The sequence below is a fragment of the Filicampus tigris genome, chromosome 6 (genome assembly GCF_054856515.1).
Source record: "Filicampus tigris isolate MCC_2025a chromosome 6, RoL_Ftig_1.0, whole genome shotgun sequence".
Classification (NCBI taxonomy): Eukaryota; Metazoa; Chordata; class Actinopteri; order Syngnathiformes; family Syngnathidae; genus Filicampus; species Filicampus tigris.
In genome coordinates this window covers 6256337-6282046 of record NC_141222.1, presented here as the reverse complement: position 1 = coordinate 6282046, position 25710 = coordinate 6256337, and the positions used below count along the sequence as shown (strand labels likewise).

Here is a 25710-nt window from a genome sequence, read left to right as displayed (position 1 = left end):
CAAAAACAGATACGTGGGATGACCACTGAGGTATTTTGTGACCAATTATCCACTTAACTCCGCAAAATCTTGTTTTGCCAACAAGTTATGTAATATTGCAAAATATACATTTTTATTTAATGTACCTGTAATTGGATTGAATGGGAATGGGAATGCAATACACCTACAGGTTTTTTTTGTATCCTGAATATGTAATGCCAGTACATGCATTTCACTCCCTGAGCTTCATGTGCACACATGACATACGTGCACACTATACGATCTCGCATTGTATCCCTAAGTACGAGATGGTAACCTACGCACTGTGCGTGCTCTGCGTATTGGGAGCGGCGGGCCAGAGTGGGATGATCAAAAAGCTGTCACATTAGACCCAGCATATGGACTATATGCACGGAGTGGGTGTGACATATTTTCGGTAAAATCTCATAGGGCAACGCACCTTCCGGTCATGCCGAGCGCCATTGTTCTGAAGCAGGTTTACTTCAGATAATTTCTATCAATTGTCAATGATTTGGCGTATTTTTGGGATTACTTTTATGTGTGTGGTTGCCCATATTTGTGAAGAAGAGGTGAGAGGACTGGAGGTGGGGCTCGATGGCGAGTGCCTGGTGGCCGGGCTTGCACCCATGGGGCCCGGCCGGGCTCAGCCCGTAAAGGCAACGTGGGTCACCTTTCCCATGGGCTCACCACCGGTGGGAGGGGCCAAAGGGGTCGGGTGCTGTGCGAGCTGGGCGGCGGTTATAGGCAGGGACCTTGGCGGTCCGATCCCCGGCAACAGAAATGAGCTCTTGGGGCATGGAATGTCACCTCTCTGGCAGGGAAGGAGCCCGAGCTGGTGTGTGAGGTTGAGAAGTTCCGACAAGATATAGTCAGGTCACCTCCACACATAGCTTGGGCTCTGGTACCTGTCCTATCGAGAGGGGTTGGACACTCTTTCACTCAGTTGCCCAAGGTGAGAGGCGCCATGCAGGTGTGGGCATGCTTAGTGGACCGGAGGGTGTGCTCCAATTACAGAGTGATCACACTCCTCAGCCTCCCCGGTAAGGTCTACTCAGGAGTGCTGAAGAGGAGGGTCAGCCGGAAGGTCGAATCTCGGATTCAGGAGGAGCAGTATGCTTTTCGTCCCGGCCGTGGAACAGTGGACCTCAGTATTGCATCTTTGCTTTTTGCAGATGATGTGGTACTGTTGGCTTCTTCAAGCCGCGATCTCCAACTCTCGCTCGGGCGGTTCGCAGCCGAGTGAGAAGCGGTCGGAATGAAAATCAGCACCTCCAAATCTGAGACCATAGTCCTCAATCGGAAAAGGGTGGCATAATCTCTCCAGGTCGGGGATGGGATTCTGCCCCAAGTGGAGGAGTTCAAGTATCTTGGGGTCTTGTTCGCGAGCGAGGGTAGGATGGCACGGGAGATCGACAGGCGGATCGGTGCAGCGTCTGATGTGAGCCAGACCCTGTATCGGTCTGTCGTGGTGAAGAAGGAGCTCAGCCGAAAGGCGAAGCTCTCAATTTACCGGTCGATCTACGTTCCTACTCTCACCTATGGTCATGAGCTGTGGGTCATCCATCCATCCATTATCTGTACCGCTTCTCCTCACAAGGGTCGCGGGGCGTGCTGGAGCCTATCCCAGCTGTCTTTGGGCAGTAGGCGGGGGACACCCTGAACTGGTTGCCAGCCAATCGCAGGGCACACAGAGACAAACATCTGCACTCACAATCACACCTAGGGGCAATTTAGAGTATCCAATCAACTTACCATGCATGTTTTTGGAATGTGGGAGGAAACCGGAGTGCCCGGAGAAAACCCACGCAGGCACGGGGAGAACATGCAAACTCCACACAGGGAGGCCGGAGCCGGGATCGAACCCACGACCTCTGAACTGTGAGGCGGACGTGCTAACCAGTCGGCCACCGTGCCGCCAGCTGTGGGTCATGTCCAAGGTTATTATCGTAAACTAAAACGAACGAAATAACGAAAACTAAAATTAAAAAAACATTTTCGTTTACGAAATAAAATAAAAATGAAAATCTTTTTTGAAAAACGATAACTAACTAAAACGACATTGTCTACTCACAAGACTAACCAAAACGAACGATAATCGTAGCGAAAATACCATTCGTTTTCGTCTTTGTAAGCTTTTGTGATCATTTAGAATGTAAAACACAGTGCTGCCGGTTTTACGAGCTGTACGGCACCTCGACGTCTGAAGTGACGTAACGTGTTTACAATTAGATCTGATGGGTATAAAACAAAACTAAAACAACATTATAATGGCGAAAGTTGGGAGAAAACGACAAAGCCTCTATTTGGGATTATTTTGATTATGATTGTTTCTCGGACAAAAGCAAATGCATTGCCACGGAGACGGGTCTCGTGCGGCATATTGCTCAAGGGGAAAAACCTCTCTCTCTGTCTCTCTCTCTGCATTTTCACTTTAGAAGCAGCATTAAAACGCTGCACTTTTCTTGGCCTTATTGCACTTAAGTTTAAGTGGACTGTTGTGTTTTATTTGTTGATGGTTATTCATACATTGTTAGTAAGTTAATACATTTTTCAAGTGGTTTCTTTATTTGAATAAATAACACTTGTTACTGTAAAAAAAAAAGCCGCACCTGACAAATACATCAAATTCTAAAAAACTAAAACTAATAAAAACTAAACTAAAACTAGGCATTTTCCCCAAAACTAAAACTAATAAAAACTAACAAATCTATTCTAAAATCTAATTAAAACTAACTGAATTAGAAATAAAAAGTCAAAACGAAATAAAAACTAAACTAAAATGAAAAATCCAAAACTATAATAACCCTGGTCATGACCGAAAGAACAAGATCTCGGATACAAGCAGCTGAAATGGGTTTCCTTCGCGGGGTGTCCGGGCTCTCCTTTAGAGATGGGGTCAGAAGTTCGGCCATCAGGGAGGGACTCAGAGTTGAGCCGCTGCTCCTCCGCGTTGGGAGGAGCTAGTTGAGGTGGCTCGGGCATCTGATTAGTATGCCTCCTCGACGCCTCCCTGGTGAGGTGCTCCGGGCATGTCCCACCGGCAGGAGACCCCGAGGACGACCCAGAACACGCTGGAGAGACTACGTCTCCCAGCTTGCCTGGGAACGCCTTGGGATCCCTCCGGAAGAGCTGGAAGATGTTGCTGGGGAGAGGGAAGTCTGGGCTTCCCTGCTGAAGCTGCGGCCTCCGCGACCCGACCTCGGATAAGCGGAAGATAATGGATGGATGGATGGAGGTGAGAGGACAGTACATAAAGCCTCACTGCTGTGTTCCTAACCAGATATATAGGTTCTTCACGGTGTTACTGCGCTTTGATGAGCAGCCCCCGCTGATGTAATAATGCAGCCGGCAACCACACAAGGGCGCTGTTTGTTTGAATATAACTCCCACAGCCTTAGTTTGACAGTTCTCAAGCTTTTGATGTGTTATTATTACTCTGTGTGCATAGATTAACAATGTTCCTGGCCTTTCAACTTTATATGTGTCTGTGTAAATATTATTCTCATGCTGCCATTTTGTTGTATTAAAAAACATAAAAATATTTGAGTCCTTATTCCACTTTTCAGCAGCAGCATTGATTTTTCAGAAGTCACCATGAGTAATAAACAAAATGTTTTACAGTCGAAGATGCATTACATCTGTTTCCAAATGTTGACAAGGGTGAGTCTACGGATGATTGAGACAGGGAGTCTGAGCAAGAGCAGCCTCCCTCTAGTGAAGAGGGGCGACAGCGGTACCCACACCCGTCTGCCTCAGAGGGGGAATGATGGGACTCGATGAACTGGTGGTCCCAGGGGAGGAGCTAAAGTACCGGTACATAATTTACATTCAAATATACGCAGAACAGACTTTTAATTAATAAAATACCTTTAGCTCTAGGACCACCCGAATTAAAAAACTACTTAGATCTCCTAGAGCCGTCGTTTTTCTTTGATGAGACAGTCTAATATGTTTAATGTGCTTGTAAAATACCTTAATGTGTCTTAATGTAAGCAAACTACGATTGATCACCACCAAAATACTGTGGTGACTGCGTTGATATTTTCAGAGATTAAAGTGGGCATAAGTGGAGACATGCATGTGAATTTTGGTGGCAATTGGTCGTAGTTTTCTAACATTAAACCACGTTAAGCTTTTTGACATGAAGGGTTTTAGACCGTCCCATTTTGACGGCTTGTGCTTTGGCATAGACGTCATCGCGTAAAATGATTATTACTCGCTGTTCGAGTAGCCATTAAACAAAGGAGCGGTCCCTGTTCTTTTTGAGTCGGTTACGGACATAGGGCTAGAGCAGGGGTCGGCAACCTTTCACACTCAAAGAGCCATTTTTGACCCAGTTTCCACGGAAAAAGAACGCATTGGGAGCCGCAAACACTTATTGACATTAACCTCCCAAAAAAACGCCAGCTTGTTTGAGTTCCCAGGCACCGCTTCATTCAATTTGTATAATACCTAATTGCACACTCACGTTCACATATTACTACCTAGAAAATACATTAAATCGGTAATTTGACTCTTGAATTGATTAAAAGAGTATAAAAACCAAACTGGCGGTACCATTACTCCAAAGTCGGTGCTCATCGTGCCCCCAGCCTTTGAAACGTTACACCAGCAAATGAAACCTGCCCAATACAATGCATCTTCATTTTGGCTCCAACACCTTCACAAAACACCTTCTTTCAGGTTTAAAGCCCTGAGTGAGGCAGCAAATAAAACAATGATCCAATTAACCGCATCTAAAGTGCATATTAAAATGAAACGGAGATTTACCTCACACACACGTGAGAGCGGTCTTTTTGCAATGAAGCATCCATATTAGAAATCCATACTAAACACGCCAATATAATCCAGCGAACCTTACTATTTTCACTTGTTATTGTCTATTAAAAAAAAAAAAGGCTGCATTCAGCAGACGGAGAACACATCATCGTGTTGCACACATCTCCGGCAGTGAAATTGTGCTTTATTTGACTATTTGCACATTTTCACCACTCTAAATTGGCAAGAATTGCATATAAATTAAAGACGAAGTAAGGAGCGACCATAAGAATCGATTTATGATGAAAAAAATGAATTTGACCATATTTGGACTTCCGAGATTTTCGGCCGACAGTGACTATATAATTTTATTTTAATATTTCGGGGTCCTAATAATGTTACAATTTACAACTACAATTAAACACAAAAAAAAATACAAAAAATACTTTGTTCAGTTTTAGTGTCGCTGGGCTTTTTGAGCATGCCGGCTTCCTGCTGACGCGTCGTCAACGGCTGTAGAAGTAAAACGTCTCTGAAGAAGGTGAATGCTGATCACCGAAATTGCACAAGGTCTGATGAAAGAAGTTAAAAACTTACTTACTTAGAAGTTATGATGCACCTTTTTGAGACAAATAACATACTGTAACGAATTGGGTTATCTGTGTTGTGGTGACGTTTGTGTTTTGCTCAGTTGTGTTGTTTCCGAGGTTCCTGAGTGCATCCCACGACTTGCTGGATGGGAGGGGTGTGCGAGTGAGGAATAAGCGGATGGCGAGGACAAAGAGATCTGTGTGTATATACAACAGAACTGTTGTTGCACCGTAGTTGGTATGACAAAAAGGTAACCGTGTTGGAATAATAAAAAGGGAGATAACCAAGCTACGTCTGAGATCATGTCTTTGGAAGACGTTACAATACACTTCAATCGGAAATGTATAATTTATTTTCCCAAGCTACGCAGAGCCGTAACATATGGATTAAAGAGCCGCATGTCCGCACCGGACCCGCAGGTTGCCGACCCCTGGGCTAGATTTACATCACATGAACAGCGTGCTCTGCTAGGTTTACCCTGCACCGGAAGGTTTGGTGCCTTACGACATCAAACGCGGAAGTGCTGCGCACATATAGTCCATTCACGAGGATGAAGAAGCGCCATCTTAATTACTTTGTCGAGCTTTTTTTTGTACTTTACAATGGCTTACCTTCAAATACACATATGCAATACGCAAATGCCAAAATGTTGAGCTGTTGCTTCTTCAAATTGAAAGGTTCCAATTACAGTGGTATGGGCATGTGATGAGAATGCCACATGATGGGCTTGCAAGACAGTTTTGCTGGCTACACCAACTGGTAAAAGGCCTCGAGGACGACCAAGGACAAGATGGCTAGATTAAATTGGGGAGTTGTCATGGTGTCGCCTTGGTCTGGAATCAAGTTGAAAACGAATGAAACGTTGAACATTGAATTCTTGAAAACCTAAACAGAACCGCAGGAATGACAGTTTAATATTACAGGGTGACACAAAAAAAAAAAACCAGTCATCACCGAAAATCGAATAACTTCCAAAATTTCATTTAGATTGACACAAAACTTCAGCTACATTAGGTCAAGCCTGTGTAGCAGACATCTCCAAAGTTCTATATCTGTGCTAAACAAAAACTTTGTTTCACTGGCGCTCAAAAAATATGCTCCAAATGAGCTCCCTGAGCTGCAGGCACATTTGGATCCGGCGGGCAAAGTTCTCAATGACCCTCGCGCATTCCTGCCTTGGTATCGCTCTTATTGTTGCTGTGATTGTTGCCTTCAGGTCAGGGATAGTCTGGGGGTTGTTGCAATACACCCTGTCCTTAAGGTATTCCCACAGATAAAAATCTGGGGGCATCAAGTCCGGTGAATGCGGCGACCACTGCGGGTCACACCTGCGGCTGCTCAGTCGGTCATAGAAACACTGCTGTAGCCATGTCAATGACTCTTTTAAGGTGTAGGGGGTGGCACCATCCTGCTGGAACCACTGGAGGACCCTGACGACCACTCTCCGTCGACCAAGTGCTGTCCAGAACTTGCCAAGCACCTGGACATATTGCTCAATGTTGATTGTCACGGACCGCTCGCTGTCGTCCTCGAACCAGAATGGTCCAATGATGCCATGTTTGGAGTTAACAACCCAGGCAGTGCACTTCACAGAGTGTAATGGCTTTTGCAGACAGTGCTCAGGGGATGTGCTACCCCAGAAGATGTTGTACTTAGAGTTCACATGACCTGACAACAGAAAATGTGCCTCGGCCAAAAACCAGACATTGTCAAGGAAGTCTGGCACAGCATCAATTTTGTCGTAAAACCAATGGTACATGATAACTCGCTTGCTCATGTTGTCAGGTGTAAACCTTTGTTTAATCTGTATCCCATAGGGATACATGTGGAGATCTGCGATAAAAATTCCCCGCACAGACTCCCAGTTGGTTCCAAGCTCCTGACTTTGCCGACGCGCAGACTTGCTTGGGCTGCGGACAACAGAGTCTCTGACAGCAGCAATGTTGTGTGGTGTCCTTGATGATTTCAGTCGTCCAGAGTGATTGTCTGTTAGTGTCTTTACAATTGATGTTATGCACAGTCCCATGAGTTCTGAACTTGTTGACCCATCTGTAGATCATTGAGTGGACAGGAAATTCCCGACATCCGAACCGTTCTTTGAATTGCAATTGAGCTGCGTGGATAGACTTCTGCTGAAAATATGCATCAAATATATTTATATTTTTCTCCATAGTTCATGGCATCTCAAAGGTCAAATTTGCTGGACTCTTAGAACCTTAATTCTTCTTGGTAAATCAGAAAAATAAAAATAATTGATTAATTATTTCAAAAGTTGTTCAAGTTTAGGTGATGACCGTTTTTTTTTTGTATCACCCTGTACCTAACTGTGTTACCGATATGAGGGCGGCACAGTGTTAAACTGTTTAGCAAGTTCGCCTCACGGTTCGGATGTCGTGGGTTCGATTCCGGCCTCCTGTGTTGAGTTTGCATGTTCTCCCCGTTCCTGTGTGGGTTTTCTCCGGGTACTCTGGTTTCCTCCCACATTTCACAAACATGCATGGTAGGTTAACTGATCACTCTAGATTGCCCCTAGGTGTGATTGTGAGTGTGTGAGTTTATTTGTCTCTGTATGGCCCTGCCCTTGGCTGGCACCCAGTTCGGGGTATTCACCGCCTACTGCCCGATGACAGCTGTGATAGGCTCCAGCACCCCCCGTAATCCTCGTGAGAATAGAGCGGTATTGATAATGGATGGATGGTTACCAATATGAGATTCTGTTCACCGGCACACACCCAACCAAATCTTTGATTAAATTGTTCACGTGGAGTAGGTGCCTTGGTGATGCAGTGAAAATTCATTTTGTGAGGTGCAAACATGGTTAATTGATCTATTGGTGGCTTTGTGCAAGCGCAATGCATTTGTTGAAGGGTAGGGGAAGGGTAGAAGGGGGAAACATTTGCTCTATAGGTAATTGTCAGGATTGGCGTGGAGGAGGACCCAAACGCAGGGAAGCAGGGAGATGTTCAAAACAAGATGTGTTTAATTTCCAAAGAAAACAAATAGGCAAACAAGGTACTTGGATATTAAATACCAAAACAACGAGGATCAAAAGAAACTAAACAAGCACTAGGACTTGACTAGCAACATTGACATGCCAACTGACAATTGACAATGAACCCACGAGGACTGAAAGAAAGAAGGGAACTCAGCACAGACAAATTGACAAGACAACGAGGAACACCTGGACAAGAAACAAAGGGTTGGAGTGAGCTGAGTGGCTAACACTAGGGGCTGGGATCATGACAAGCACAGCTGGCCACAATAAGCTAACAAGACAGAGACAAAGTTACAATGAACAACATGAAACTGAGGTCAAAAGCCTAAATCAACAAAGACAGAACATGACAGTAATAATAATGCATCAGATTTACAGTATATGGTGCTCTTATGGACAACCACACACTAAAAGTTATGCACTCACAGATTCACACTCTGGCGGCAGTAAACTATGTCCTATAGCCACAGCTGCCCTGGAGCAGGCTGACGGAAGCGTGGCTGCCAGTATTCTCCTACGGTCCCTCCGTCGACCACCAAATATTCACACAGGTAGCCTCAGAGTCTCCAGAAGTCCATATTCAATGGAGGCTCTACTTTACAAAACAATTTTATTTATAAAATTCAGGCTGCACCTTGAGCAGTGCAAGATGAGTCTAGACCTGAGGCTCCGGGAAGGTGTGTGGAGTGGAGGAGCTCGGAGAAGTACGCCGGGGCGAGGCCAGTTAAAGACTTAGTAGACTGTAGTAGAAGTATTTTATTTTTAATAGTGTTGAAGGTTTTTACATTGTATTGTTTACTCTATTTGCTCTTTCTGACTTTATATTCAAAATATTGTGCAATGGAAGGTATTATAGTTGACAACTTGACATTGTTATATTTGTATTTTCGTTACATTGTTGCTTTTTTTGGTTTGACTCTCTTGACTTTTGTTCTGAAACAGTTGTAGAAGTATTTTATATTTTTCTACTGTTAAAGTTTTTACCTTGTATTTACACTATTTGAACTACTGACTTTTTCAAAACATTTTGCAATGAGATGTATTTTAGTTGTCATGTTGACATTACTTGTATTTTCGTTACATTGCTGCTTTGTTTGGTGTGACTCTCTTGACTTTTGTTCTGAAACAGTTGTTGTAGAACAATTTTATTTTTTTTATACTGTAAAAGTTTGCATTGGAGTTATTTAATAAAAAATAAAACAATAAATATATATATAGGGGGTCGTGGTGTCGCCTTGGTATATATATATATATATATATATATATATATATATATATATATATATATATATATATATTTCATGTTTTATTTTTTATTAAATAACTCCAATGCAAACTTTTACAGTATAAAAAAAAAAAATTATCTCAATGCAAGATTATGTATCAAATGTATCCACAATATTACAAAATCCACAAATATTTAATATTTCAAACTGCATTCAGATTGCTTGTTACTGACCCTGATGCCACTAAGAAAATTTAATATTGAATTTTAAACTGTCTGGTGGTTTCTATTGAATCACAGTCACAAACAATTAAAAAAAAAGAACAAAAAAAAAACCAATCTGAATGTAATTTTAATAGTTCATTGGAGCAGTACAAAGCAAGGGCAACAAGTCACCATTCAGCCATTCAGACAATCCCTGATACAACAACGCATAGTATGGCTTAACTGCATGCCTCTGCAGCACATATGATAGTGATAAAAACATTTGCTTTTATATGAAAGTAACAGTTACAGTCAGAATGTATTATATTCCATTGGAGTTAAAGAAATACAGTGTTCAGGTACAACAGCCATTGTATACAATTGAATATTGTGTTTCCAGTGCCTCTGCAGTGAAAAATATTCTTTAGACATGCTCCAGTCGCATGTGCATACAACTTTGTGATAAATAAACAGGTTCACATATCTAAAAAAAACCCCAAACAAACAAAAAAAAAAAAAGAGTCCAGAGACTGAATAGTGTGACTGCTGTTCTCTGGACCCCTTGAACACTTCGTCAATTAAATATTGAAAAAGCACACAGCTGATAACCAGTCTTTGTCTGCTCTGTTCGGGCCCCAAATCCAACCGGGTGGGTCCAATTGATCATCAGTTTACTAGGTTTCCTAGAGTTGTTACATACTGGTAAATTGATCCTAAAATGCACTTAGTGTTAATCACAATGCTGTTAAAATGATCAAATTGTCATTCCTTCAGCCCCCCGCAAAAGTGCTATCAATTGGTTGAGTAACATGACCATGCAGTCAAGAACATGAAGTTCAACTGGAGGTAGTGAAAGCAAGAACTGTTGAACTGACGATATCAGTCTTTCCAAAGTTATACCAAACAAATTGGAGAATATTTAAAGAAATGTACACCCTAACCTTAACTGTAGGTTAATGATTAATGCAATGATTCTGCAAAATGGTTTATAAAATTGCAAACACAGTTATAGGCTTGATTCGTGTAATTTCACAGAATCATATCTCACTGTTTTTGGTTTTGTAAACAATAACATTCAAATAATTTCTCACTGTAAGCCTTAAAAGGAAAAAGATTATATGCTGTATGCTGCAGTACACAAATTTTAATAAATATTTGGCCCTAAGGTATAAAATGAGAAGATTGAACAAAATACTATGGCAAACCTAAAAACATCCAACAAATTGTAAGACCTTAATTTTGTTAAGCATTAGCTACAGTATTTCTTTTATTACATTATCTAATTTTCTGTTTTAGGGAAAACAGTCTCAGGGAAACAAAAGTAAAAGGCCCACCGCTGCTGTAAGCCAAAACTCCTGAGAGTAAAGCTATGTTTGTAAACAATTACAAATATGTTCTTATACTTATCAGAGGTGTCAAACTCATTTTTTTCCTGCGGGCCACATCCTAGTTTTGGTTTCCCTCGGTGGGCCATTATGACTGTGAATCGATGTAAATGTATGATTACCTCACGTTATTACATATACACAACAAATAGATGGATAACAAGTTTTTCAAACCAGAATCCAGGAAAATGTTGTTTGTTCAAATACTATTCCATTTATTTTTAAAGTGTGATTGGTAAGAAAGAAAACATTTGCAACATTTCATTAAAATCAAAGACAATTTGTATTTTAGCAAGAAACATGAAGTCGGGCGATTTACCTTCGTGGGTCACACAAAATTATGTGGCGGGCCGGATATGACCCCCAGGCCTTGAGTTTGACACCTGTGCTTTACATTCCTTGCCTACTCAATGAAACTCTGAAACAACGTTCATCAGGTGAATTGTTTGATAAACATAATACAGATTACATTCAAGTACAAATCTACACTGTAATGCAAGCAGATTTGCTTAGGCAGATTGCAGGTGGGTTACTGGCAAAATGTTGGGTTTGTGCATATCATACAGTCAGTAAACACATGCACATCACCATTCAACCCATAAACATGCCAGCTGTAGGTTTGCACCAGCGGTTCTTACCACCTCACAGTGCAGTGAGAGTACGAAAGATTTGAGTGAGGCAGAAGACAGATGCAGTGAGTGCAGTGCACTGTTTGGCTAGCAGCTTGGTGCTAAGGTCATGGCAGCTATGTTTTCTGCCGGCTCGCTCTGCTGCCAGACAGAAGTCCCTGAATGAGCGTGCCACATCTTGCAGACCAGCAACTGCTTCTGCATTCCTCTGCTTACACCTGTCGCAACTAGAAAACCATATGCATGCGCCTGCCAACTCCACGAGGGTCCGGAAACTATCAGCCAGAGAGTTGAGCATTTTCTCTGGACTCTGGTCAATGGCCACCACTTTTTGGCAAGATGCTGTTAACCGCCTTGCCTCCGTTTGGAGAACTTGCTTGTTCTCTGTAAAGTGGGAAGCACATGTTTCTCTTGGGTGGAAACCTCCTCGACCAACTACAGAACGGTCAGCACTGCTATTTTCCAGGACAGAAAGAAGCTGATCAACATCCGCACGTAGAACTTGGAACCCAGTGGGCGGTTCTGGGTAACGTTGCTTTCTAAGGCGATTAATGGTGTCCTTTTGTGTTTGAGTGTGAAGATACTCTGCATCAGATAGTGGTGAAAGGAGGGGACTGAGCTCAGACGTTGGGGAGGAGGGTAGAACGTGTGGATAGGAGGGAGAGTGTGTAGAAGAAGATGTAAGAAAAGATGATGGAGGATCGGTCATGAGTGGAAGAGGTAATCTTGAATTTTGCGTTTCACCACTGCCTTGGCATGAGAACTCATAGACGGTCAAATCCTCGTCAAAGCTGCCCTCTCTGTTGAAGCAGTTGGTGTAGACTGCTGGGCAACCACAAGCATCCATATTTAATCCCTCGACTACTGACTCACACCTGGATGTCAGCACGGATGTGCACCCAATCTCAGTTTTCAAATTTAGAGCAGTCCCTACCTCTGATGACACTTGGGATGGTTCCTCCCAGAATGTAAACACCCTGCAGCCTGAAGAAAGTGGGTGCGATGACTCCATTGTCTGTTCTGCTGGTCCACAAAGACCCATCAAAGGCCTGTCCCTGCTGGTCCGTTGCGCAATTTGTGACTGACTATGAAAATGTAGTGCCGGCCCATTGAGATTTTGTGTAGTCACCACAATCGGAGGAGGGCTGTGGGTTGACTGAGTGCTTAATTTATAACCTGGAATGCTTTCACTGGTTGTTGCATCTCTCATCTTTGATTCTGGAGGTACTATTATAGGACCAGGCGTGTCCAGTGTAAGGCCTGTAGAATCTCTTCGGAGGCTACTGAGCGTGGAAATTGGGGGCTCTGTTATTGGCCCCACAGTATTCTTGTTAGCTTCAGGGAAAAATGTATTTTTATGTTGTGGTTCAGGTTCAACTAAGACAGGTAAGGATGCGGTTTCATAGTTAAACAAGATCTTAGCTGGTGCTTCCTTTAGTTCTGATACTAAACCTGAGTTATTAGCTGAGGCTGTTTCAACAAAGAATTCACACTCTACTTCTGATCCTGTAACAGTTGTATCTGAATCATCTGACTCCAGTACCTCTGTCATAGTCTCAGTGACTTCTGTGTCATCATGAATGTTTTTTACAATGTGTGAGATATGAATGTTGGCCTCGCTGTCCCTAACAGGACTTTGGGCTTCATTCTCCCACCCAACTTTGTTCAGGGTCTCTTGGGAACGTGACAAATAAAGAGGCAACTTTTGAATCTTTCCTCTGAGTGTGGAGGCAGACAAACGGCCCATGATGCTGGGGGAACAGGACTGGAAGATCAAGTGAGTTGGCAGAGGAGGCTCTTTGGCAAGCTCATGGCCCATGGCAGTGTTAACTTGAAGTGCGCTCGAATTAGAACCTGGAGAAGGGTATTCTTCTCTTGGTGTATGTATAGTTTCAGTCATACATGAAGAATTTGAAATTTCAGTTTTCAATCCAGCCCCTGAATCAAAAGTAGGATTTATGACACCTGTTACAACTCCAAGCTTAGCTGTGATGGAGTTTACAGTGTCAGTGTATTCAGAATGAGCATTACTTTTTGTATTGGCCACAGTGGTTGAATTGCTGAGACATTTAATGCTCAGCTCAGATTGATCCCTTCCCGTAGGTGAGTTGGCACCCATGCTGCAAGTGTTAGCTGTTATCCAATCGTTTCTGTCAACATCTTTTTCAATGTAAGCATTTATCAAATCGTCATCATCAAACACATCAGAATTCATGCTGTCAGTAACCTCATCACTAGCAGTCATAGTCAGTGTAATCATATCAGGAGGTTCATCTTCATTTGTCATGATTTCTAAATTTAACTGTGAGTTGTTGACTTTGTTTTGTTCCTCCTCACAGTTGGATGACGATATTTTGGTTGAGTCTCTTGTGCATTCTTCATGCAAGCAACCACTTTGGGATTTGTTACAAATCGGTATTGGGGGCAGAGGGGATGAGGGTGGAGGAGGTGGGGGCGTAAATGAAACAAGCATTGCGTCATCTTCAGGTATATCATCCTCTGCATGTGAATTTTGAACAGAGGCAATCTGGTGGACACTCTTGCTATTCAACTCCATCAAGCGTGAATTCAATTTGACAGCCTTGAGCACACCTTCACTGCAGTTAATTGGTCCTTTTGAATTATCTTGGTTCTCAGTAGCCTTCAACAAGAAGATATCTGAAGTGAATGGTCCATTCTGTGGCACTCTTTGCTCCTTGTCTTCCTCTGGTTTTCTATCTCCCTCTCTTTCCTGGTCTCTTCCTTTCTCCGGTCTTCCATCCCTACAATCAGCATTCTCTCTTACTTGTGGATCTACTCGACATCGCACAACAGTGATAGAAGGAGCTACTATCGTAACGTGATCTGTGACAGATTTTGATTCCATTGAATCAGGTTCCATCTCCATTTCTTGTTTCCTGCTCCTGGTTCCTGATGCCACAGGGTCTCGAGTTTGCTCATTGTTTCCACTATTGGAGGAAATGGGTTTCGACTCAAGCTGTGCTGGTTCCCCTTCAGAGTAAGTAAAAGAGGAGAGAGTAGGACTTGGATTATAGATTTGTTCTAAAGGCTCAGGCTCAGAACTTGGTGTGTGGGCATCGCTACCTGTGGCCACAAAGTTGCTATTGAGCATGGAATTGACCCGGTCCTGTATCGATGTTGGATGGGGTTCTGGGTATGACACTCTCGAGGTATAATCCGTTTCCATGAAGGAACGACGCTTACGGGATCTTTTTCTCAGCTCATACAATGCTTTTTTGCCACATCCTTCTATGTCCCGTTGTTGTCGCTCCTCTTCTGATTTTTCATCTTTATTTGCATTTCCCACAGAGACTCTGATGTCACTAAGATTGAGTGATTTTACAAAATCCACCTTCATCTCAGTGCAATTATCTGTAATAAAAAGGACAACAGACAAACTTTTATTTAGTCTTTTTGAATCAGTTACTATACATTACATACTTATTAACCCCAACTGCAGAAGGTAATTCATATCTGACTGTCATGTTGTCTACTGGGAGGTCAATGGAGGTAAAACTTTTCTTTTTCTTCTCTCCTCAAAGCATGTATTCACAATGGGATAATAAACCAAATGACACAGTTGTAACAAAGTACTATACACACATACTATAGTAATTGGCATGCTGGATAATTCACATTTAAACTAGTTTAAGGTTTTTTTTTTTTATTTTTGCACCACTTGTAGTTTGTATGACAACCTTGATAGCCATTAATCTTCAAATCAATAGCCATTAATTGTCCATCTATCCTTGCCTGCCACGTAACCTGTCCTTTCCTTGGGTGAGATGTAGCTATCGTAGATCACTTGAGGGGAGATGTTGGGTACTAATGGTGCTGGTCACCCAAGAATCACATCGATCATGTAGACAAACAACCATTCACACTCATGGAGTCACCTAGGGACAATTTAGAGTCTTCACTTTACATGGATGTTGTCATATGGGAATGAAAAAAAAAACGTCTGCTGCATATAATAGCCCAATCCAATACAACCTCATATCTCTGATTGTGAGTTAGTATCAAATATTCATGGTGTTATTTATTAACAAGAGTTAGAATTAGAACAGACAGCACAGTCATGAATGGTCAGCACATCTACGTCATAGTTCTGAGATTTGGGGTTCGAATCACACCTCTGGCCTTTGCATTTTCACCACATCCTTACATTGACTCTTTCTGGATACTCAGGCTTTCTCCCACATTCCAAGAACATGCATGTTAGGTTAATTCAACACTCTGAAGCTGTGAATGTGAGTGTGAATGGTTGTTTGTCTCTATATGCCCTGCGAATGACTAGCAACCAGTAGAGAGTGAAACCCATCTCTCAACAGCTGCCATACGCTCCAAGCACACCTGCATCCCTATTTAGGAGAAATGCTGTACGATGGCTAGCATTGAAAGTGTTAATAGTAAAAAAAAAAAAAGAAAAAAATATGTTTTTGTGCAACAATTAGTTTGATTGATTGAATTCATCAAATCACACATCAATTACTGTTTTTTTGTATGTGGTCTCAGTTGAACTGAATACACGATTAAGTGATTCTGAACACACAATCATATAAGTCACTCAAAGAAACCTCATTAAGGAAACAGTATGACCTTTTAGCTCCATGCCCGACATTGGGTCATCAGGTGATGTGAAGCCATCTCTGGCGTCAAAGAACTCCTCATCAGAGCTGCTGTCTCCAAAGCCAGGTGGTGGCTGTAGGATGGGAGCTGACTCCAGTCCATTAGCTTGATGCTGCTTTTCCTCCATCTTCTCCTTGTCTCCTCTCTGAGTTTCATTCACTGGCTGGGAAAGGCTACGGGCACTGTCAGGGGTGATGTTGGAGCAGAGTTTGTAGTAGCAGCTGGCATCTCTGTGGTCAAAGTTGAACACAAAGTCAGAGTGGGAAGAGGCCGAGGACAAGGATGGGGACTGTGGCTGTCCTCTAATACTGCTCTTGATGCTTGTTTGTTTTACTTCACATGTTCTCCTTAAAGTGTCCTCCTTGTTGTCATTCGGCATATTTCTCCCTTTCTTCAAGTCTGTTTCTTCATCCTCTTCATCGTCACTGGCCTCTGGAGGGCTCGGGAGGAGGTCCACAAGACGAGAGAGCTCAGCAAAACACATAATGTCGTCTTCAGTGTAGGAGCTGGTGGACTGACTGGTAAGGTGAATGTCAAGCAAGGTGGGGGCAGCTTCCAAGTGTTGGGGATCAACTACGGCATCAGGCTTTCTGTTGCCCCCTTCATCACTACTGTAAGATGTGAGGTGAAGAAGAGGATGGGAATGAGCAGGTGGAGGAATAAGTAGGTTGACCTCAGAGTTTGGGTGCACGTATGGGTAAAGTTCAAGCGCTGAAGAGGGTTGAGCATGATTTTGTGCTGGAACAATTGTATGCATGGAGGAAGAGGAGCATGAAATCAAGTCGTCTTCCTCCAGGAGGTCTAGAGAGTCACTGGAAGGGCTGGTAACAGTACGAGAGTCAGTATGACAAGAATCTGATAGTGACCGCTGGTCCTCTGCCACTCCACTTCCCAACTTTGAGTCCTGCATCTCATCTTCAAGTTTCATGTCATCCTTGTCTGGTTGTCCAACATTTTGGGCTTCTTTCTCCTCGAGCAGTTTGTCCTCATTCTCACACTCAGGTAGATGATTTTCTTTTTCTGTATCAACATCATTCTGTTCTTTTTGCCCCTTGTCTGACGATTTGTTATTCCTAAAATCACTGTCATGCTTGTTTCTCCTGGTGTGCCCTTCTCGTCTTTTGTCTGAAGATGTTCTGATACGTAGGCGGCGCCTGGCATTGAAAGACGGATGGGTGACAGGCGGCTCCATGTCTAAGTCGGACGAATGGTCCGAGTCACTACCACAACGTGAAACATAACCTGTGGACCGAAATGCAAATTAGTGCTCAACAGCTGAATGCATCCAAAACTCTGTTTTAATTGCTTCTATGTTTTATTGCTCTGAGCCAAATGGGACTTCTGGACATTTCCAGAACTGTATTTGATTTGATTATGTGAGCTGTCCATGTACCTTCTTCAGCGGACACTCTGTGCTTTTTTGGGACATCCGTCCAGGGAAAGATGTTGATATTGGGGTCAACAAACACTCGAAAGTATCCTGCTATTAGACATGACATATCCTTCGCTGCAACTGTCTCCAGTAGTAGTGTTATTGGCTGAGGATGAGAGAAACCAACAATAATGGGACAAAGAAGGAGATTAAAAGTATAAGAACACAAACTGTAATGTCAGTTAAGACTTGATGATCAATGATCAATCACAATGAAAACAAATATACACATATAAACTAGGGGTGTAAAGGTACACTCGGGTGTATTAATACGTTTCGGTGTTGCATGTTCGGTTCGGCCCACTTGCTTTTGGGTCGGTTCACTTTTTAGCGCGAGCTTACTCACGGACGCTGGCTGTTGCGTGCGGCAGACGAGAGTGGCGGCACAAAGGAGAGAGTCAGAAAAGAGCCAGAGCTCGAAGGTCCCCGCGTACACTGCGGTCTCCTGTTGGGAACATTCTGGCTTTCCTGGTCCCCATCGCCGATGGGGAAAGGTGCGTGGATAAGTCAGAAAGTTGTGTGCCGACATTGCTACATGAAATCGGCAACTATGTTGCGGCTAGCACGTCGAACATGCACCGCATCATCCGACTGTGAATGTTTCTTAGACGAGGAAGCAAGCAGTCGTTTTAGCCCAAAACGTTAAACTTAAATAGCGAGATTTATATTGTAGCGCCGTCGTCAGTCGTAGTTTAATAATCACGTTTTTATTAATCCAAGTACAACTGCACGCGGACTTCTTTCTCCGCTGCTCCACTCGCTTGCCGTATGATGCAACTCGGCAACACACAAATCCGACCACAACACAGATAACCCAATTCGTTACAATATGCTGTTGGACAAGATTTTAATGCCTAAAAAGTGTATACAATTTCATAAAGACTTTTTAAAGTTACTGTAGTTTTTTCATTATAAAAAGAGTTTTAGTATAGTTAGCAATAATTGTAACTGTTATTGTATGTATTTTTTTTTTAATCACAAAAAGTGTATACATGTACTGTAATGACAACTTGTCTTTAACTTGAATTCTTAGGTGTGTCATAGGCTATTGCTGCTGAGTGTTTAAAGATTTCAGTGTCTTAATAATTTACAAAATTAAGAGATCTTTATTGTTAGTGTATTTGTTATTATGGTGTAATTTCTTATAAATATCACCCGAATGGTTTGCTTTTATTTATTTTTTCTAAAACATGTACCATTTACTTGTCAACTTTTCAAAATAAACATATTTAAAAAAAAAAAATCGGTTATTTTGTACCGAAAATATCCCGAACCGAAGTTTCCAAAAAAACGAACCGAACTGAAATGTGATTTAGCGTACCGTTACACCCCAAATATAAACCATTGTTCACTGCATGAAATCAGATTTTCCTTAGATGCTACAGATAACATGACATAAAATATTCAGCAAATGAATATTATTAATATAATAAAGAATAGAGAAATACATTTTATCTCAATTTTGAACTTTAAAAATGGAATGACAAAAAGGTTTTAGATGTGCATTAAACGCAACAAAAAAACTATTAGTAGAGAGTGCAACTAAATTGAGAGCACAACACCCATAGGCCGTTTTACAGGGTGGCAAGAGGTACCAAACGCTTGAGATCCTGTTGGCAATGAATCTATCAATACTAAATTCAAAATGTGACTATAAATGTTGCTTATTTTGTCTCCATAATGTGTAGAATAAGTGCGTTTAGAATTTACTCCTAGTCTGACCTCTGCTTCTTTCAAAAAGAAATGGTTGCGTCCTATGTGCCACCAACAGTGCTACAGACATCACATGACTGATCCTGTGTGCATTTGTTTATGCAGCCATGCTGGCAGAATAGCAGTCGAAGGATTTACAATGGAGAGTAGTGATAAAATTAGTGTTTAGCGGCAGGAGTGGTTTTTTTTTACAACTATCGCAACGTAAAAAAAGAACTACACCTGTAAGTCTTTGCGATCATACAAAGGCTTGGAAGGTTTCAAGTTTGAGTTATGGGCCGTGTGTATTAGACTTGCATGATTTAATCGTTGAGACCAGCAACGCGGCACTCGCTGGAAGGCCAGCCGCAGGATTGTGGCGCATCCTGTTCTGCTAGAAAGCAACCCACAGGCAGAGGAGCCGTTCGCCCGAAACCTGTTGCGAGGCCTGCTGGCCCTATGATGGGGGCCCTCCAATGGCGGTTCATGGCTGCTTATTGGTCGGTGCATTGGTGTGACGAGTCAGCCCAGAGTTGGGTGAGGAGGCCGCTCGCGGCGCTTATATTTTGGTTACCCGGCTCAGGTAGTCGCCCTGGAGGTGTTTGTGGGGGAAATGACAAAGTTGCAAGGAGCTCCATGTGGGAGACCCCGACCCGGACGAAGTACCCACATATACGCATTTTTTTTTTTTTTTTAAATAAAAGCATTTTTTTGTGACAACATACAATTACTTTCAAGGACCAAAATAAAAACAAATGGCGAAAAAAGTCACTCACCATTAGTTATGCTTCACAAAGCTGTGGCTGTTTGGCATGATCTAGCAAGTTTAATTATGATACTGACACTAGAACAATCCAATGCAGTGTGATTTTGTTTACTATTCTATGATGGGTAAAGTTACCATTAGCGCACAGTTCCATTAATGGAGATAATAATATGCCAATGAAGCTTCACTTTGTGCGGCTGCACTTGTTTCTTCACGCTGGTATGAATGTTTTAAAACTTGCAGTGATTGGGGTCAAGTTAAGTCATTCACTTTTAGCTAACTTTGGACTCATCTGTGATGGTTCTGTCTAACTTCAGGGTGTCCTCAGTTTACCGCAGCTCCAATATTACAAGGTTGTAAAAACGCGCAAGAAGGCATGCTTCGTTACCGTTTTACTCCCATTTTTTCATTTGATAGTTTTATATTTATGGCCATGTTTGTGTCATTTCTCACAGATATTTACTGTAATTATGACATTACTACAGTGTTAGTATAGCATAACTCTGACTTTGGGTTGCGTCACCACTGAAGGAATGGAACTCTATTGTAAAACTGAGGAGCATCTGTATTTTGTCAAAATGACTGCTGTGGAATAGGTTCTTAGAACAACAAAGCTTTTTTTGTTGTCTTGATTGGTTGATACTGTACATTAAAAAACAAGAGTAAAAAGAGTGCAGGAAACCTGTCAATAATTTTTACTACATACTGTAAATGCATGGAGAAACACATTTACACACAATGTGTAAATCCTCAGGGTCTTACCATAATGTCCTGCAGGTATATTTTAACCAAGCTGACCTTATCAGACTCAGGAACGAGCTCGAGACGTGTGATGCTGTTAAACTCTGTGAGGGTGGACAGGATGCTAAGTTTGTGGTTGATCACCTGACTCACTCCATAACGAGCACCCACCAACAGTGTAACTGTGGACTCTCGGTCCTGCAGCTGAAAAGAGGAGGGGGGCTTGTTAACCACACACGGTAGATATGTTTTTAATGCAAATATCAATGTTCTACACCATTAATTAAATTCAAAGATAGGATATACTGGAGGCTATCCCAGAGTGTGACTTTGTGTAAAGGACTCCTTGCCAGCCAGAGCACATAGTTATTATGATAATAATCAATAACCACTAGGTGTGCCGCAAATAATACAATTATTAATGAATAAATGCGTAACATCAAAATGTGAAATCCTTACCATCATGGTTGCACTAAAAGATTTCCCACCATAAGACTTGAGCTCACTCAGCTCTTCCAGGTAATTTATGCGTGCTTGGTTGACTGTCAGGCTCTTCTGTTTGGAATCATATTGTGATTGGCTCTTCTTCAGCTGGAAGCTAACGGCCTTCATCAAATCTTTCTCTCGCATGTTTCTCAGCAATGTGGATGAAACAAAGTTGTCGATGCCCCACGTCTTACTGGAGCAAACACATCAACACACAACTTGACCAGTTAAGAGAATTAAAGTTGCAAAAATACTCCAGAGAGATTTTAAAATAACAGTTCAAACTCCAATGGTGTTAGTTTCCAATGTAGTGGATACATTGCATGCAGTGTAATGCTCTCTTTCTAAAATGAAGAAAGTAATGTGTGTTTCATTACGTCACTATCTTCAGGCTGGTCTTTGGGGACAGTCCACAGCTGGCCAACCTCTCCTGGATGTGCAGTGCGGCAAGTCGCAGAGCGGTGTTACACCTCATTTCCACTGCAAAGCGCTCTTGCAGGACATCATTCACTCCCTAACACAAACACACCAGTCAGTCCCATATTTCCTGATTTACTCCCATTTGCTTTTATTCTAAACATGCTGGACTTTTGCCAGGCTCTTCGGTATATAATTGAAGAAAGCTACCACACTTTAAAGCTTGTACAGTACAGCAACAACCTGCTCACATTGTTCTCCCACAAATTTAATCTTAATATTGCTCTATTGAGGCGGCACGGTGGTCGACTGGTTAGCACGTCCGCCTCACAGTTCAGAGGTCGTGGGTTCGATCCCGGCTCCGGCCTCCCTGTGTGGAGTTTGCATGTTCTCCCCGTGCCTGCGTGGGTTTTCTCCGGGCACTCCGGTTTCCTCCCACATTCCAAAAAACATGCATGGTAAGTTGATTGGATACTCTAAATTGCCCCTAGGTGTGATTGTGAGTGCGGATGTTTGTCTCTGTGTGCCCTGCGATTGGCTGGCAACCAGTTCAGGGTGTCCCCCGCCTACTGCCCAAAGACAGCTGGGATAGGCTCCAGCACGCCCCGCGACCCTTGTGAGGAGAAGCGGTACAGATAATGCATGCATGCATTGCTCTATTGATTTTTTAATCAGTGAATGTCTGTGGCACATTATATTTATCTAAAAGGCTCCTTTCAAGTCTCTGGCTCAGACCTTATGAATGCTGGAATCCTGGCAGGATTTCCTCTTGAAATAACCTTGCATTATTTTTTGCAATAATTATTTTATAAAAACAGAAAACTATTGCGTTAAAATGCAAACGTTTTGCAATAAAATTTAATACAGCGTGCGCTTGATTCGCTGTGGCGACCCCTGAAGGGATGAGCCGAAAGGATAACAACAAAGTGTTGCGTTATTACTAAATCTTAAATATCGTCCTGATCTCCCCTTGGCTTGATCTTCATCACGGACAGAAGCGCTTTAAAAAGACAAGGACCAACGGGGTAACAGTGTAATCCGGGTCCCTAACCCTAACCGTAATCCTTTAAATCCACAAACACAGTTGGCTGACATGCTAACCAATAGACCACCATGCTGTTTAAAGCATTTGTACATCATATCAAGTCTGTTTTTCAAACCTTCTATATTGTGAAATTAAATCTTAAGGTCCTCCGTCTCATTTATGAATAGGTCTGTTTGCACTTTACTGATTCCTACAACCAGGTCCTACATACAGTATAGAGAGTTAATTGTGTATGACAGAGATGGGCATTCCGTCCCAGGGACGGAATCGGTCGAAGAACGGTTTTCAGTCCGTCCCGGGCGGATGCCCAATTTGTGCATGGAGTGACGGAGGACGATAAGTCTTTTAAAAAGGACGGACTAAGCAAGGACGGAAGTAGGTTGTCGTCCGTCCCTCTATTCGTCCCTCAGTGGGTCGAGTACCGACTGAACATGTTAGGTTCTTTTAAAAAGCATGACCACTGTTCTCTGCCACCTTCATTAATTACCTGCACAAGACGTTTCATGTGTTTCTCACCAGTCACATTGCACATGCGTAGTCTGGCCTCTAGTGGTTCAATACATGACAGAAACACGCCGAGCCTGTCTTGTGTGTGTAATCCGGGATAGCAATTTTGTTTTGTTAACTAACTGTTAACATTTAGTACCTTATCCCTTAGCATGCGAAATATGTCCTTGTGTGGGACATCTTTAGGCCGTAAAAATCTCTATTGTCCCATCATACATTTACACGACCCAAAAGTGGAAGTCTTTATTTCCTCTTAAAATAACCTTGCGTTATTTTGCAATAATTATTTTATAAAAACTGAAAACGACTTGTGATAGAACGCTAAAGTTTTGCAATAAAACACAAGTACTGCATTATTACTCAATCTTAAATATTCTCGTGATGTCCAATGGCTTGCTCCAGTCCGCACCATTATCATCATCATCTTCATCACATCACGACGGTCTTGTGTTGGCAGTTAAATGCTATCTTGATTAAACAGGTTAAACAATTCAATCCACTCACAATACTCCCAGAAGGTAAGTGGATGTGCATAGGAAATTAGCCAGCAAATGAGCTTTAAATAATGTTTAGGAGTGCATGGATGTGTTTTTTTTTTTCAGGGGTTTTTCATTTTTAGGGGGCGCCGGGGGGACGGAATGTAAGGATGGAAGCGCTTTAAAATGACGAGGACGGACGGGGTTGGAGGTCGATTATTCTTATGAATAAGGACGGAGTGACGAGGACGGAAGGGTACCCAGGTCAAGGATGGAGGACGGACCGGCAAAAAATAGTAAAGTGTCCATCTCTGGTGTATGACTGTACAGTTGTTGGCATGGTCATGAAAATAACCGCTGTTTTTGAAGTGAGTAAATGGAGTGTACATATCACAAGATTTTTGAAATACAACACACCTGTTGAATAAACACATTTCGCATCGTACAATGAATTTGATGGAAAATATTTACAAGGAAAATAAAGTAGTGTATATAAAAAATGTCAGTTTTGCATAGAGATGGTAAGATGCTAGCCATACAGATGATCGTTTCCACAATATACCTGCAGGTAAAGGTACTCAAAGGCAGTCTGATCGTCTTGTAGTAGAGTCTCAGGTAGTTTTGGAATGAAACAAACACGGAATAGACATCTGTAGTCACGGGACTCCTTCTTCTGTACCACCTGAACTCAAACCAAGAGTCATGTTTAACAGATTTTCTCAGTTACTTTGGTACATTTATCATATTAGAATTAAATTATACAAAACAGTGCATTTTTCTAAACAATTCGTTAAATCAGCAAAACTTTATGGTTCCCCTGCAAAAGCCAATTTCTTTCTCAAAATAATTAGTACATCACTCCAAAGCAAATACTGTATTTGCTACTCATCAGATCAAAAAAGTAAAAACATGGGACAATCCCTACAAAATGTGTACATGCAACATTGTAGGAATTCCTACTTCCTACTTACTTTGGGCCACAAATTCTCATCCACAGGCCACAACAATTACCTTCATTTGGTACGAGCTATTTCAAAAAAGCGGTTGAGCATTGGTTGATCTAATGCTTTAACACAGTTCTGTTTGTGAGCTAAAGTCAAGATTCAACTGGGGAAAAAGTCTAATGGAAATGTATAGAAATATTCTTGACATATGACAATTTGTTCAACCATTCTGCATGTACAGAAAATACTATATAACAATAATGCCAAAATGTTTTGGCGAATGAGGCGCATCAACAGAAACCCATTTTAATAAAATTTGATAAATAGAGGCACAGCTTTTGCAACGTGTTCAAATAAATGAAATTCAGTGCACTGATGTCAAAGATATGTTGCTTGTACCTAGACCAATTTCAATACATCCAGTTGGGGAAGCGGGTAAAAAGTGCAGTGTTGTCGGAATACCTGTTGTATTTTCTCCTCATCATGTAGCAGAAGAAGCTTTGTGACACTGTATAGCTGCTCGAGCACCAGTGAGAAATGTTCGATACTTCTCAGAGAAAGTTTTTCCTTAAGCGTCATCACAATGTCCTGATGCAAAGAAAATCATAATAATTTAAAGAAAGACCAGATAAAACAGTCTGACTAACATTTGTTTACCATAATAATAAACTTGTATTTTAAACCTCAACCTTGTAGGTGTATGTTTAGTGAAGTGAGAGAAGCATTATCACTCGGGTGATGGTAACTCTATGGTCCTGGCAACAAAGTGTCTTTATAAATTCTTGTTG

At 42.0% G+C, this 25710-nt stretch overlaps 1 protein-coding gene across 2 annotated transcripts in view; it reads right to left on the bottom strand.

The window, feature by feature from the left end:
• Nucleotides 1-9901: 9901 nt before the first annotated feature.
• frmpd1a (FERM and PDZ domain containing 1a) overlaps nucleotides 9902-25710 on the bottom strand; it is a 42728-nt gene continuing 26919 nt past the window's right edge. The window contains exons 9-17 of one of the 2 annotated variants that reach the window (XM_086034096.1): nucleotides 25385-25510; nucleotides 24541-24660; nucleotides 21911-22047; nucleotides 21507-21726; nucleotides 21069-21251; nucleotides 17810-17954; nucleotides 16387-17658; nucleotides 14872-15159; nucleotides 9902-14778 (exon numbers count right to left, since the gene is read on the bottom strand). In XM_086034096.1, coding sequence (XP_085890222.1) covers nucleotides 11801-14778; nucleotides 14872-15159; nucleotides 16387-17658; nucleotides 17810-17954; nucleotides 21069-21251; nucleotides 21507-21726; nucleotides 21911-22047; nucleotides 24541-24660; nucleotides 25385-25510 — 5469 coding nt within the window. In that variant the 3' untranslated portion in view covers nucleotides 9902-11800. Of the gene's footprint in view, nucleotides 15160-16386; nucleotides 17659-17809; nucleotides 17955-21068; nucleotides 21252-21506; nucleotides 21727-21910; nucleotides 22048-24540; nucleotides 24661-25384; nucleotides 25511-25710 lie in introns of both variants that reach the window. The other variant, XM_086034095.1, reaches the window with a different exon arrangement.